A 15,225-nucleotide genomic window follows, 5' to 3' on the forward strand; every position below is an offset into this window, starting at 1 on the left:
TCTAAACTGTACAGGTTATACACAGGTATAGCATACTGGATTTTGACATCTTGTATATGTTTATTTATCGACTCAAGATAATCTAGGTCATGGAGTAAAGAGTTATTAAACTTCCATAGTCCTTTTCCTTTTTTGAATTCACAAAATTTAATAAACATATTTGGAATGGAGTGGTCAGATCGATAGCCAGGATCAATGTTGGAATTATGTATACAAGATAAAAGATTCTCAGAAACTAAAATATAATCTATCCTAGCCTGTTTTAAAGGATTTGTTCTCCTCCATGTATATCTTCTACTGATTGGGTGCTGTTCCCGAAAGACATCAATAAGGCCAAATTCTTCTATTATTTCAATAACTCTTTGTCTTGCCTTGGGATTATTGACTTGTTTATAGTTTTTGCAATCTAAATCAGGGTTCAAACTAAATTAAAATCACCACATATAATAAACGATTCATTATTCAAATCAGAGATAGTATCAATAACTCTATCATAAAAACTGGGTGTGTCAGACTTAGGTCCATATATAGTAACCAGAGTGAGTTTCTTTTCGCCTAAAACAATATCTAATACCAGCAAATTCCCATCTACACTTTTCTTCTCTTTTAAAACTTTCACTTCAAAATTATTATTTAATAAAATAGCTACTCCTCTTGAGTTAGAGTTAAATGAGCTAAAATAACAGCTGTACCCCCATTCTGATCTAATGTTGTTTTCGATATCAGCAGTAAAGTGTGTATCCTGTATACAATAAATGTTATAATTCATGGATCTAAAATAAGCGAATACGTCCTTACGTTTATTCTTATCACCCAATCCTTGACAATTAACAGTTAAAATCTTGACTCCTTCCATGTATATACATGGTAAATTATAATAAAACCTTCATATTTTTTTTCATGACACCGTTCACATGATGTAGTTGAAGTTTCTCGGCACAAAAAGAAAAAAAACGGGAACATAACGAACAAAAAGGAGAACAAAGTATTTAAAAATAAACCTTGAGTGGCCATTAATTATTAAAGACCATTGTTCACCTACATACATACCACTAAAAGATCAAAGATTTTGTCTAAAAGTACGAACATGCCATTCACAGGAAACTGGAAACCGGAAGTAGTATTCTAATTATACCGAAAGAACTATATACGGATAGATAATTCCGGAAAAACATCAGTACATTGCAAAGATATTATTAAAATACAAACACTGCAATACTAAGAAAATCAAATAAAGTACATACCTGGGTATGTTTTTGTCTATTTATTTTTTCAAAATGAGAGAGAGGGTAAAGAAAAACCTAACCGAAATAATCAAATAAAAGCTTTGACAGACATAAAGTACTCGTATACCTGTATATATATATACAATTTATATGCGTACACATTATACATGCATATGTGGATTTATATATGCATTAAGTAAAGTAAGTAAGCATGTAGCGGTCAAGCGAAGGATTCAAGAAAATAATAAACTAAATCCAAATAATGTATTAAATTTGGATTAACAGGTGGTAAATATATCAGTCAGTTTTTTTTACTTAATTAATTGATTGATTCAATAAATGTTGAATTCAACAGAAAGAAAATACTAAATTCTTACCTTTTCAACAGAATAATAAACATCCCAAAATCACACACAAAATCGACACACAACAAAAAATTACGCAATTCTGTAAAGCGAGTAAATATAAGTTCAACCGGATTTAACGGCAGACGGAACTGCCTAAATGTCCACTACCGGTTTGTATCTGTTCATTCACTCTTGGGACCAAAGTTCGCGTCATTCTGTAGGAAACTGACCGTAAGGGGTGTGTCCAGCGTTATTCTGCGTCTCTTGTCGTTCTGTAGGACAGCAACTAATTTCCCATCAAAACTATAACCACTTTTAACACAGTCTAAAGCGTACGCGTCCTTCAGCTTCTTCTGGTTAATTCTTGTCAAATCCTCGAATATGGTATACTTAGTGTTCTTCAGCGTCCTTCTTTCCTTGATAACTTCATGTTTCTTTTGCCGACGAACAAACTTCACAATGGTGTTCCTAGCTTTTCCCCGACTAAATCTGCCAAGTCTATGTGCGATGTCTATATCGTCCACCGACAAAGGAACTCTCAATTTATCGTTGACAAATTTCACCACTTTCTCTATACACTCTCGAGATGACTCTTTCTCAGATGAATCCTCAAGACCAACAATTCTAACAGAGTTCTTTCTGCCGTGTTGTTCAAGGTCGTTGAATTTGGTCTGTGTTTCTCTCTGGATTTCATTTTGGTCGTCTACCTGTTGTTCCAGATTATGTACAGTTTGGCGTAATCTGTCGTTTTCGGATTCCAGATCGAATATCCTTCCTTCAAGTCTATCCACCAGGTCTTGATTCTCATGTCTGATGGTTCCTTTCAGGCTTGCCATCTTCCTATCCATGTATCTCTCCATGTTTTCCATGGTAACAATAGACGAAAGTAGAGAGGATATTTCGTCTAGTCTCTCTTCCATAGTCTTACTATCTGTCTTAGTACCAATGTCACTAATTTTGCCTTTCTTTCCCTTCTGAGCTGACCCAGACGTAGACACAGAAGATCTGGTTGACCGTTCACGTTAACGATCCATAGCACACGCGTACGGTATTCACACTATATATGTCTATATATATCCAGGTATTGTCCAGGTACACTGTATAAGGTATGTGTGAGGTGAACAATGGTCACTACGTGGTTAGTCCATTCTGTTGGGAAGTTTACATATCCAAAATCTCACAAAGTAGATAATTTTATGAAATATCACTTTCACAATCGGAAGATGGTTACTATGTGTCTACATCCTGCGAAAACTGGAGATGTATAAAGTCATATAAGGCATTAATTACAGCAAATTGTCGGAGCAGAAAAAACACACCTGGACAGATCCACGTGACCACGTGACCCCTTCTCCATTATACATACTTGCCATAACATGTTTTTCCTAACTACATCGATGTATATTTAATTATTCGTAAGTTTCTATTTAATAAAAGGCGATATTTCATTATGGTTTAACTAAAAAGAAATTCATCAGTAGCCCTGCTATTTCTGCACTCCATCCTTACATTAACTTGTTTTAACATTTCGTATTAAATCATCTAACCATATAAAACACGTACCTGGGCAACTCCGTGTGTTACAAGTCTGAGACTCTGACGAGCTTCCTATACAATCAAGATCTGATGATGATGCCTTTTGACAAACTCTTGTCCTTGATCGAGTACCACCGCCACACGTGACATCACAAGCTGTCCAACCCGCCCATGTTGTCCATACTCCGTACACTGCAAATAAAACGATGGTGATCTATTTTGAAGTAGTTAAATCTGTCTTTTAGATATTTTCGTTGGTGATGTTTTCTTTTACGGCTTTTTTATCCATCATTTAATTGCCATAATGTCCTTTTTTCTGTGATGATGGGACGTTCAATATACTGCATATTTTTATGTAATCTGAAAAAGTACATTTGTTCAATAATATCATAGAAGAACTTTTCTAACTATATATTATGTAAACTGTTGTTAACTTCTGCTTTGGATTTCCACGCAGTCGCTCATAATATCAGGAAACATATAGGTACGAAACTCTGCATTCTGCAGTTGTATATCTATTACCTTGTTGTTGTTTTTTTGTTGTTTTTTTTGTTTTTTTTTTTGCAGATGGGAGGGGGATATACAATGTACATTAAATTTCATCATTACTGCATTTTGTATCAGAATTATCAATATTATGTATCAACTAAAATTGGATAACTATGTTTTTTTATGCATTTTACATAAAGAAAGACAATTGGAGATGAAAAAGTGAGACATATTCATTCAATTTCAGCTTTGCAACAGTAGTATATATAATTAAGAAAAAATGTCACATGATATGGTTGATAATAGAGGTGATAGAGGATTACTGAAAATAGAAAATAGCCGCTCTTCAGTTTAGCTGGTTGTGAATTCTACAATGTTTGGATCGTGGTGTGCTAGCATACGTTGGATTCATACATATTTAATCATGTTAGGACACATATTCCCACCCCCATATCTATAAAGCTTGTATAGTGTCAATGTGCTTACAATAAATGGATGAGGATCAACACGTGACACACCACAGCTTTTGTCCGAATTCAAGCATTACATGTTGTGTCAAACATTTTTATGTGAAATAGACTGTGATACATGTATACATTTATACAGTTTTAGAGATATGTGTAGATGTACATGTTCCAGTAAGTTTTTTAAGGCAATAAAGACTTAGAACATTGTTGAATTAATCAAAGATAGATCGATACTTGTGTTGGCAGATTTAATGCTGGTTAGTTAATAATTATCATTTTATGCCTCATAATGATTAATACTCTAAGGATGCAAACAAGACACAAAAAATAAGTTATTACAAGTTTTCGAAGTTTTTATTAGTAAGGAGGGGGCACTGAAGCAGGGTTATAACGTGTATTTTCCTGGTAGAGAGTAACCCAAGTTTCTTCTTACCTCAACACCAAACATGTTTTTCCTAACTACATCGATGTATATATAATTATTCGTAAGTTTCTATTTAATAAAAGGCGATATTTTATTATGGTTTAACTAAAAAGAAATTCATCAGTAGCCCTGCTATTTCTGCACTCCATCCTTACATTAACTTGTTTTAACATTTCGTATTAAATCATCTAACCATATAAAACACGTACCTGGGCAACTCCGTGTGTTACAAGTCTGAGACTCTGACGAGCTTCCTATACAATCAAGATCTGAAGATGATGCCTTTTGACAAACTCTTGTCCTTGATCGAGTACCACCGCCACACGTGACATCACAAGCTGTCCAACCCGCCCATGTTGTCCATACTCCGTACACTGCAAATAAAACGATGGTGATCTATTTTAAAGTAGTTAAATCTGTCTTTTAGATCTTTTCGTTGGTGATGTTTTCTTTTACGGCTTTTTTATCCATCATTTAATTGCCATAAGGTCTTTTTTCTGTGATGATGGGACGTTAAATATACTGCATATTTTTATGTTATCTGAAAAAGTACATTTGTTCAATAATATCATAGAACTTTTCTAACTATATATTATGTAAACTGTTGTTAACTTCTTCTTTGGATTTCCACGCAGTGGCTCATAATATCAGGAAACCTAGAGGTACGAAACTCTGCATGCTGCAATTGTATATCTATAACTTTGTTTGTTTGTTTTTGTTTTTGTTTTGTTTTTGTTTTTGTTTTTTTGTTGTTTCATTTTTGGAGTTGGGAGGGGGATATAACATGTATATTAAATTTCATCATTACCGTATTTTGTATCAGAATTATCAATAATATGTATCAACTAAAATTGGATAACTTTGTTTTTTATGCATTTTACATAAAGAAAGACAATTGGAGATGAAAAAGTGAGACATATTCATTCAATTTCAGCTTTGCAACAGTAGTATATATAATTAAGAAAAAATGTCACATGATCTGGTTGATAATAGAGGTGATAGAGGATTACTGAAAATAGAAAATAGCTGTTCTTGAGTTTAGCTTGTTGTGAATTCTACAATGTTTGGATCATGATGTGCTAACAAACGTTGGATTCATACATATGTAATCTTGTTAGGACACATATTCCCAACCCCATATCTATAAAGTTTGTATAGTGTTAATGTGCTTACAATAAATGGATGAGGATCAACACGTGACACACCACAGCTTTTGTCCGAATTCAAGCATTACATGTTGTGTCAAACATTTTTATGTGAAATAGACTGTGTTGCATGCATACATTTATACAGTTTTGGAGATATGTGTAGATGTACATGTTCCAGTAATTTTTTTTAAGGCAGTAAAGACTGAGAACATTGTTGAATAAATCAAAGATAGACAGACAGTGTTGGCAGATATAATACTGGTTAGTTAATAATTATCATTTTATGCCTCATTATGATTAATACTCTAAGGATGCAAACAAGACACAAAAAATAAGTTATTACAAGTTTTCGAAGTTATTATTAGTAAGGAGGGGGCACTGAAGCAGGATTATAACGTGTATTTTCCTGGTAGAGAGTAACCCGAGTTTCTTCTGACCTCAACACCAAACATAAGACACTTTGATAGAAAGGTGTCCTTTTTGATACATATAATCATCTTACCATCAAATTAATATATGACCGAAGGTCTCCTGTTTATCATAATAATCATTCATATTTTAACAGTTCCATTATACATACTTTTTTTGTAATTGTTTTATTTTCCCAATTGTCATAGATATGTAATATACACAACACTAAACATAGCTTTCATTCTTCATACACACTCATTCATTCATATCTATCACCTTGTTTCAACATGCCTTCAAACAAATTCAAATCATCAACACTTATCGCCATCCTCAAAATAATCATGATCATCATCAAAATAATTCTCATCCTCATCATCACAATCATCATCATCATCACAATCATCCTCATCATCACAATCATCATCATCATCATCATCACAATCAACATCATCATCAATATCACAATCATCATCATCATTAACATAGTCACAATCATCATCATCATCATCATCATTTATATATCTACACAGGAGGGTATACCATGTTTATGTAGATGACAGCCTCACACAAACACACCCTCACACACACGCACTTACACACACAAAACACACACACACAAAGGGGAGAGAGTTGTGCCATTTTAACTTTTGTATACAATAATAAAAACACAGGAAATATATGGAGTTATTCAGTGTCATGAAGATTAATTGACTTAAGAAGGAGAATAATATTGGAATTAGCAAACAAATATGATAACATAAATGTTTCTATAGCATTGTCAAGGATTGGGTGTAATATCTAATAGTTTATTCCATTTTTTCCAGTTGTCATTAAATTGTACTAGGTTTTCATTTCCTTTACTTGTGCATGCATATTTCTGAAGTCTGTAGTTGTCTTTGATTATAGATTTTAGAACAGGTACTGATAGTGCTTGTTGTAAACATCTTGCTGAGTAAATATACTGTTTCATCAGAAGTAAAATAAAATTATCAGTTTTATAATATACATTTTTGTTGTTTCTCACACCAAAAATGAAAGTTTCTTTATTGAAAGTAAATGGTATAAATAAAGAATCTAACAAAAACTCAAACTCCTCAAAAAAAAATCTGTACTTCCTTACACTCCCATAATAAATGTACTATTGTTTCTGGTTCTGTTTTGCAAAAGAAATATTGTGGATGTTCAGATAATCCAATTTTGAATAAATTTGAATTAGTAGTTAATATATGCTGGTTTATTCTATATTGAAGCCAGTGTAATTTTGAACTTTTAGTGACAATAAAAGGAGTCAGATAAATAATTTTCCAAGTTTGCTCATCAAGTTGAAATATGTCATTCCATTTTCTTTTCCCAGTCGGAACACAGTTATTTAAAGAAAGTATATTATAGAAATCTTTTGAGCCTTTAGTACTCTTATAGAAAATTTCAATGTTAGTTGGTATTATCGGATAAGATTTTTTACAGAATTTATTATACCATGGAATATAAGAAAGTTGGTATTGATGTCATATTTTTCTTTAAATTCTTGAAATGTATAAAAAGTAAGGGGAACTGGAAATCTAATCAGGTCGTTAATTAAAATTGCGCCTTTACTGTACCAGTTCCTGTAAAATACCTCTTGTCTATTTACTTTCAGTTTCACTAACTTTTTGTCAAAATTCATTTTAACAACTCTGTGTTAATCTACATGAAAAATATGTATCCATTTTCTGATGTCATTTTCAAAATTGAAAAATTTAAGAACTCTCTCAATAAAATTCCAACTAACAGTATCAAAAGCTTTTTCAAAATCAACAGTGAGTAGCATACCCGGAATATCATTTTCTTCTGCGTATTGCATAATGTCGTATATAATCCTAGTATTTTCCCCTATGTACCTACCCGAGATAAAACCAGTCTGTTCAGAACTAATAAGTTTACCTAAAACAGCTTTTATTCTATTAGCAATAGCGCCTGAAGCAATTTTATAGATTGTATTCAGAAGTGAGATTGGTCTCCAATTTCTCAAATACTGTCTTGGCTTATCCCCCTTTGGTAAACATGTTATAATTCCTTGCTTTTGTGTTACTGATAAATTTTGATGAGTAATTCCATACTGAATTGATCTTACAACAAAATGACCTAATTGTTTCCAAAAACATTTTTAAAATTCCACTGTAAACCCATCTGATCCTGGACTTTCATCATTTTTCATATTCTTTAGAGTGACAGAAGCTTCATTATAGGTAATATTGCCTTCCAAAAAGTTGGATTCTCTAGCATTCAATTTTGGTATACTTTCATCATCAAGATACTCATTTAAATTAATAGTTTGTATATTATCATCTTCTGTATACAAGTTCTCATGAAATTGCTTTACTTCCTTTAAAATATCCCCCTGATTCCTAATTATTTCCCCATCTTCTTTTTCTATGACTGGTATGATTTTTGAGATAAAATTCCAATTTTCAAGATTAAAAAAATATTTTGATGCTTTCTCCCCTTCATCAATCCATTTAACTTTAGATCTCAAAATACACCCTTTCAGCTTCTGTTTTCTCAGTGTTTCTAAATCTTTACGCAATAGTTCTAATTCTTCTAAATTAATGTCTTCATTCTCCTCTAATTTCTTAATCTTTCCCTGTAATTCCTGTTCTTGACTATTTTTTTGTTTCTTCTTATATGAAGCATATGAAATGGTCTTCCCCCAATTTCAAATAAAAGAGTTTCTAAAAAAAAGTTGGTCGTTAATTGTAAATTGAACTTCTTCATTGGGGATATTATCTAAATTGTTCAGGTTATACACAGGTATAGCATACTGGATTTTGACATCTTGTATGTTTTATTTATCGACTCAAGATAATCTAGGTCATGGAGTAAAGAGTTATTAAACTTCCAAGGTCCTTTTCCTTTTTTGAATTCACAAAATTTAATAAACATATTTGGAATGGAGTGGTCAGATCGATAGCCAGGATCAATGTTGGAATTATGTATACAAGATAAAAGATTCTCAGAAACTAAAATATAATCTATCCTAGCCTGTTTTAAAGGATTTTTTCTCCTCCATGTATATCTTCTACTGATTGGGTGCTGTTCCCAAAAGACATCAATAAGGCCAAATTCTTCTATTATTTCAATAACTCTTTGTCTTGCCTTGGGATTATTGACTTGTTTATAGTTTTTGCAATCTAAATCAGGGTTCAAACTAAATTAAAATCACCACATATAATAAACGATTCATTATTCAAATCAGAGATAGTATCAATAACTCTATCATAAAAACTGGGTGTGTCAGACTTAGGTCCATATATAGTAACCAGAGTGAGTTTCTTTTCGCCTAAAACAATATCTAATACCAGCAAATTCCCATCTACACTTTTCTTCTCTTTTAAAACTTTCACTTCAAAATTATTATTTAATAAAATAGCTACTCCTCTTGAGTTAGAGTTAAATGAGCTAAAATAACAGCTGTACCCCCATTCTGATCTAATGTTGTTTTCGTTATCAGCAGTAAAGTGTGTATCCTGTATACAATAAATGTTATAATTCATGGATCTAAAATAAGCGAATACGTCCTTACGTTTATTCTTATCACCCAATCCTTGACAATTAACAGTTAAAATCTTGACTCCTTCCATGTATATACATGGTAAATTATAATAAAACCTTCATATTTTTTTTCATGACACCGTTCACATGATGTAGTTGAAGTTTCTCGGCACAAAAAGAAAAAAAACGGGAACATAACGAACAAAAAGGAGAACAAAGTATTTAAAATTAAACCTTGAGTGGCCATTAATTATTAAAGACCATTGTTCACCTACATACATACCACTAAAAGATCAAAGATTTTGTCTAAAAGTACGAACATGCCATTCACAGGAAACTGGAAACCGGAAGTAGTATTCTAATTATACCGAAAGAACTATATACGGATAGATAATTCCGGAAAAACATCAGTACATTGCAAAGATATTATTAAAATACAAACACTGCAATACTAAGAAAATCAAATAAAGTACATACCTGGGTATGTTTTGGTCTATTTATTTTTTCAAAATGAGAGAGAGGGTAAAGAAAAACCTAACCGAAATAATCAAATAAAAGCTTTGACAGACATAAAGTACTCGTATACCTGTATATATATATACAATTTATATGCGTACACATTATACATGCATATGTGGATTTATATATGCATTAAGTAAAGTAAGTAAGCATGTAGCGGTCAAGCGAAGGATTCAAGAAAATAATAAACTAAATCCAAATAATGTATTAAATTTGGATTAACAGGTGGTAAATATATCAGTCAGTTTTTTTTTACTTAATTAATTGATTGATTCAATAAATGTTGAATTCAACAGAAAGAAAATACTAAATTCTTACCTTTTCAACAGAATAATAAACATCCCAAAATCACACACAAAATCGACACACAACAAAAAATTACGCAATTCTGTAAAGCGAGTAAATATAAGTTCAACCGGATTTAACGGCAGACGGAACTGCCTAAATGTCCACTACCGGTTTGTATCTGTTCATTCACTCTTGGGACCAAAGTTCGCGTCATTCTGTAGGAAACTGACCGTAAGGGGTGTGTCCAGCGTTATTCTGCGTCTCTTGTCGTTTTGTAGGACAGCAACTAATTTCCCATCAAAACTATAACCACTTTTAACACAGTCTAAAGCGTACGCGTCCTTCAGCTTCTTCTGGTTAATTCTTGTCAAATCCTCGAATATGGTATACTTAGTATTCTTCAGCGTCCTTCTTTCCTTGATAACTTCATGTTTCTTTTGCTGACGAACAAACTTCACAATGGTGTTCCTAGCTTTTCCCCGACTAAATCTGCCAAGTCTATGTGCGATGTCTATATCGTCCACCGACAAAGGAACTCTCAATTTATCGTTGACAAATTTCACCACTTTCTCTATACACTCTCGAGATGACTCTTTCTCAGATGAATCCTCAAGACCAACAATTCTAACAGAGTTATTTCTGCCGTGTTGTTCAAGGTCGTTGAATTTGGTCTGTGTTTCTCTCTGGATTTCATTTTGGTCGTCTACCTGTTGTTCCAGATTATGTACAGTTTGGCGTAATCTGTCGTTTTCGGATTCCAGATCGATTCCATGGTAACAATAGACGAAAGTAGAGAGGATATTTCGTCTAGTCTCTCTTCCATAGTCTTACTATCTGTCTTAGTACCAATGTCACTAGTTTTGCCTTTCTTTCCCTTCTGAGCTGACCCAGACGTAGACACAGAAGATCTGGTTGACCGTTCACGTTAACGATCCATAGCACACGCGTACGGTATTCGCACTATATATGTCTATATATATCCAGGTATTGTCCAGGTACACTGTATAAGGTATGTGTGAGGTGAACAATGGTCACTACGTGGTTAGTCCATTCTGTTGGGAAGTTTACATATCCAAAATCTCACAAAGTAGATAATTTTATGAAATATCACTTTCACAATCGGAAGATTGTCACTATGTGTCTACTTTCTGCGAAAACTGGCGATGTATAAAGTCATATAATGCATTAATTACAGCAAATTGTCGGAGGAGAAAAAACACACCTGGACAGATCCTCGTGACCACGTGACCCCTTCTCCATTATACATACTTGCCATAACATGTTTTTCCTAACTACATCGATGTATATTTAATTATTCGTAAGTTTCTATTTAATAAAACGCGATATTTTAGTATGGTTTAACTATAAAGAAATTCATCAGTAGCCCTGTTATTTCTGCACTCCATCCTTACATTAACTTGTTTTAACATTTCGTATTAAATCATCTAACCATATAAAACACGTACCTGGGCAACGCCATGTGCTACAAGTCTGAGACTCTGACGAGCTTCCTATACAATCAAGATCTGAAGATGATGCCTTTTGACAAACTCTTGTCCTTGATCGAGTACCACCGCCACACGTGACATCACAAGCTGTCCAACCCGCCCATGTTGTCCATACTCCGTACACTGCAAATAAAACGATGGTGATCTATTTTAAAGTAGTTAAATCTGTCTTTTAGATATTTTCGTTGGTGATGTTTTCTTTTACGGCTTTTTTATCCATCATTTAATTGCCATAATGTCCTTTTTTCTGTGATGATGGGACGTTAAATATACTGCATATTTTTATGTAATCTGAAAAAGTACATTTGTTCAATAATATCATAGAACTTTTCTAACTATATATTATGTAAATTGTTGTTAACTTCTTCTTTGGATTTCCACGCAGTGGCTCATAATATCAGGAAACCTAGAGGTACGAAACTCTGCATGCTGCAATTGTATATCTATTACTTGTTTTTTTGTTTTTGTTTTTGTTTTGTTTTTGTTTGTTTTTTTGTTGTTTTTTTTGCGTTGGGAGGGGGATATAACATGTACATTTAATTTCATCATTACTGTATTTTGTATCAGAATTATCAATAATATGTATCAACTAAAATTGGATAACTATGTTTCTTAAGCATTTTACATAAAGAATAATAATTGGAGATGAAAAAGTGAGACATATTCATTCAATTTCAGCTTTGCAACAGTAGTATATATAATTAAGAAAAAATGTCACATGATATGGTTGATAATAGAGGTGATAGAGGATTACTGAAAATAGAAAATAGCCGCTCTTCAGTTTAGCTGGTTGTGAATTCTACAATGTTTGGATCGTGGTGTGCTAGCATACGTTGGATTCATACATATTTAATCATGTTAGGACACATATTCCCACCCCCATATCTATAAAGCTTGTATAGTGTCAATGTGCTTACAATAAATGGATGAGGATCAACACGTGACACACCACAGCTTTTGTCCGAATTCAAGCATTACATGTTGTGTCAAACATTTTTATGTGAAATAGACTGTGATACATGTATACATTTATACAGTTTTAGAGATATGTGTAGATGTACATGTTCCAGTAAGTTTTTTAAGGCAGTAAAGACTTAGAACATTGTTGAATAAATCAACGATAGACAGACACTTGTGTTGGCAGATATAATACTGGTTAGTTAATAATTATCATTTTATGCCTCATTATGATTAATACTCTAAGGATGCAAGCAAGACCCAAACAATAAGTTATTACAAGTTTTCGAAGTTATTATTAGTAAGGATGGGGCACTGAAGCAGGGTTATAACGTGTATCTTCCTGGTAGAGAGTAACCCGAGTTTCTTCTGACCTCAACACCAAACATAAGAAATTTGATAGAGAGGTGTCCTTTTTGATACATATAATGATCGTACCATCAAATTAATATATGACCGAAGGTCTTCTGTTTATCATAATAATCATTCATATTTTAACACTTCCATTATACATACTTGCCATAACATGTTTTTCCTAACTACATCGATGTATATTTAATTATTCGTAAGTTTCTATTTAATAAAAGGCGATATTTTAGTATGGTTTAACTAAAAAGAAATTCATCAGTAGCCCTGTTATTTCTGGACTCCATCCTTAAATTAACTTGTTTTAAACATTTCGTATTAAATCATCTAACCATATAAAACACGTACCTGGGCAACTCCATGTGTTACAAGTCTGAGACTCTGACGAGCTTCCTATACAATCAAGATCTGAAGATGATGCATTTTGACAAACTCTTGTCCTTGATCGAGTACCACCGCCACACGTGACATCACAAGCTGTCCAACCCGCCCATGTTGCCCATACTCCGTACACTGCAAATAAAACGATGGTTATCTATTTTAATGTAGTTAAATCTGTCTTTTAGATATTTTCGTTGGTGATGTTTTCTTATACGGCTTTTTTATCCATCATTTAAATGCCATAATCATAAGCGATAACTAGAAAGTAACATATCCGAATTAGCAACAGTTAGAAAGTAGGATGTCTAAATTAGCGATAGCTGTTAAGTTGGAAGACAGATTTGTCGATAACGATGAAAGATGTTAAATACTTATACCAGTCATAATGCTAAAGAAAGATGATGAATACTCATTCCGGTTATATTTATTGTAATAACAGCATGTAAAATGAACAATGTGAATACATAGAGGAAAGTCCAGAGTTAACAAGAGTTACATCAAACAACAACTCGCAGGTTTTGTATTTACATCTTGTAGTTTGTGTAGTTGTCACCAATCTGGACGTGACGTCACCTGTTGGTTCTACTAAAGAGGAGAAAATACAAAGCGTCAACACAGACAGTGATACATTACAAAGTATGTTTGATTATTCCAGTTTAAATGTTCGAACTACAGCGGATCTGTCAACATATCAGTATTTCCGGCGACAACTATGTATTCTGGAGAAAGTCTTCAGACAATAATATAGGTAGACATTTGAGACTTGAATCAACTTGTTAAGCGACACATCCACGAATCGAATTCAACAGAAATGTGTTTTTCTTACCACTTGTTTGTCTACTTGTCTGTGATGTTGCCGTAGGGTCAGCTGTAGTTTCCACTCGACCATCGTTTGTAGTGGTAGAGCTGGGAAGATCATTACCTGCCAATACGTATTAATGTAAACAGTGATAAAATTGTATGCTAATATAACGATAGGAAAATCCTTGAAATCACGCATGATTTTAACACTGGAGAAAGTTATATAAACAACAATAAAAAGGAACAGTTACATGTACAGGAGGTGACTTTAAAGTGAGTGATATTTTAGTGGCATAGCGTAATTATTAGACAACCCGAGCTTCATTCCATACGGCAAGGCATTGTTTCGTTATCTATTTTCCATATCTATATACAATTCTCTGTTACTTTGATAAAGCAATGCATACGTATCCAATATAATGTGGTTATACAATTCAATGTCCCGTCTGGATATATTGAAAATAAGTTTGTCATTCTATAATGTGTATAATATAGATTTAAAACGACTTTGACAAGAAAGTAAAGCATAACGCGTTAAATTATTACCATGTGTTGTAGAGCGTCCTGTATACGCTGGTTTAAACCAGCCAAGACCCCTACGGCTACAAGCACGTCTTGTTTACGGTCATGCGACACTCTCAAAACCCTGTACAGGTCAAAAAGTGACACGCACGAGCCAAGACTATGAAGAACTTACATATTACTTTAACGTGTGGTTTAAACAGGCGGTGGAGTTGATTAACTTGTTTTAAGATATCTTGTCCGTGTTAGCTGTCTCCTGTCTGTAGGTCTGTCACCCGAATGTCTCCTTAGCATGCGTGGAGTCGCC

The 15,225-nt window shown here is 33.3% G+C and overlaps 1 protein-coding gene across 1 annotated transcript in view; it reads right to left on the bottom strand.

Moving 5' to 3' along the window:
* Positions 1 to 15,225, bottom strand: part of LOC117315494 (cartilage intermediate layer protein 2-like) — a 58,326-nt gene that overhangs the window by 14,412 nt on the left and 28,689 nt on the right. Inside the window, 4 exon segments of the mRNA XM_033869705.1 lie at positions 3,137 to 3,301; positions 4,699 to 4,863; positions 11,850 to 12,014; positions 14,422 to 14,517. Coding sequence (XP_033725596.1) covers positions 3,137 to 3,301; positions 4,699 to 4,863; positions 11,850 to 12,014; positions 14,422 to 14,517 — 591 coding nt within the window.

The sequence above is a fragment of the Pecten maximus genome, chromosome 17 (assembly GCF_902652985.1).
Source record: "Pecten maximus chromosome 17, xPecMax1.1, whole genome shotgun sequence".
NCBI classification, from domain to species: Eukaryota; Metazoa; Mollusca; class Bivalvia; order Pectinida; family Pectinidae; genus Pecten; species Pecten maximus.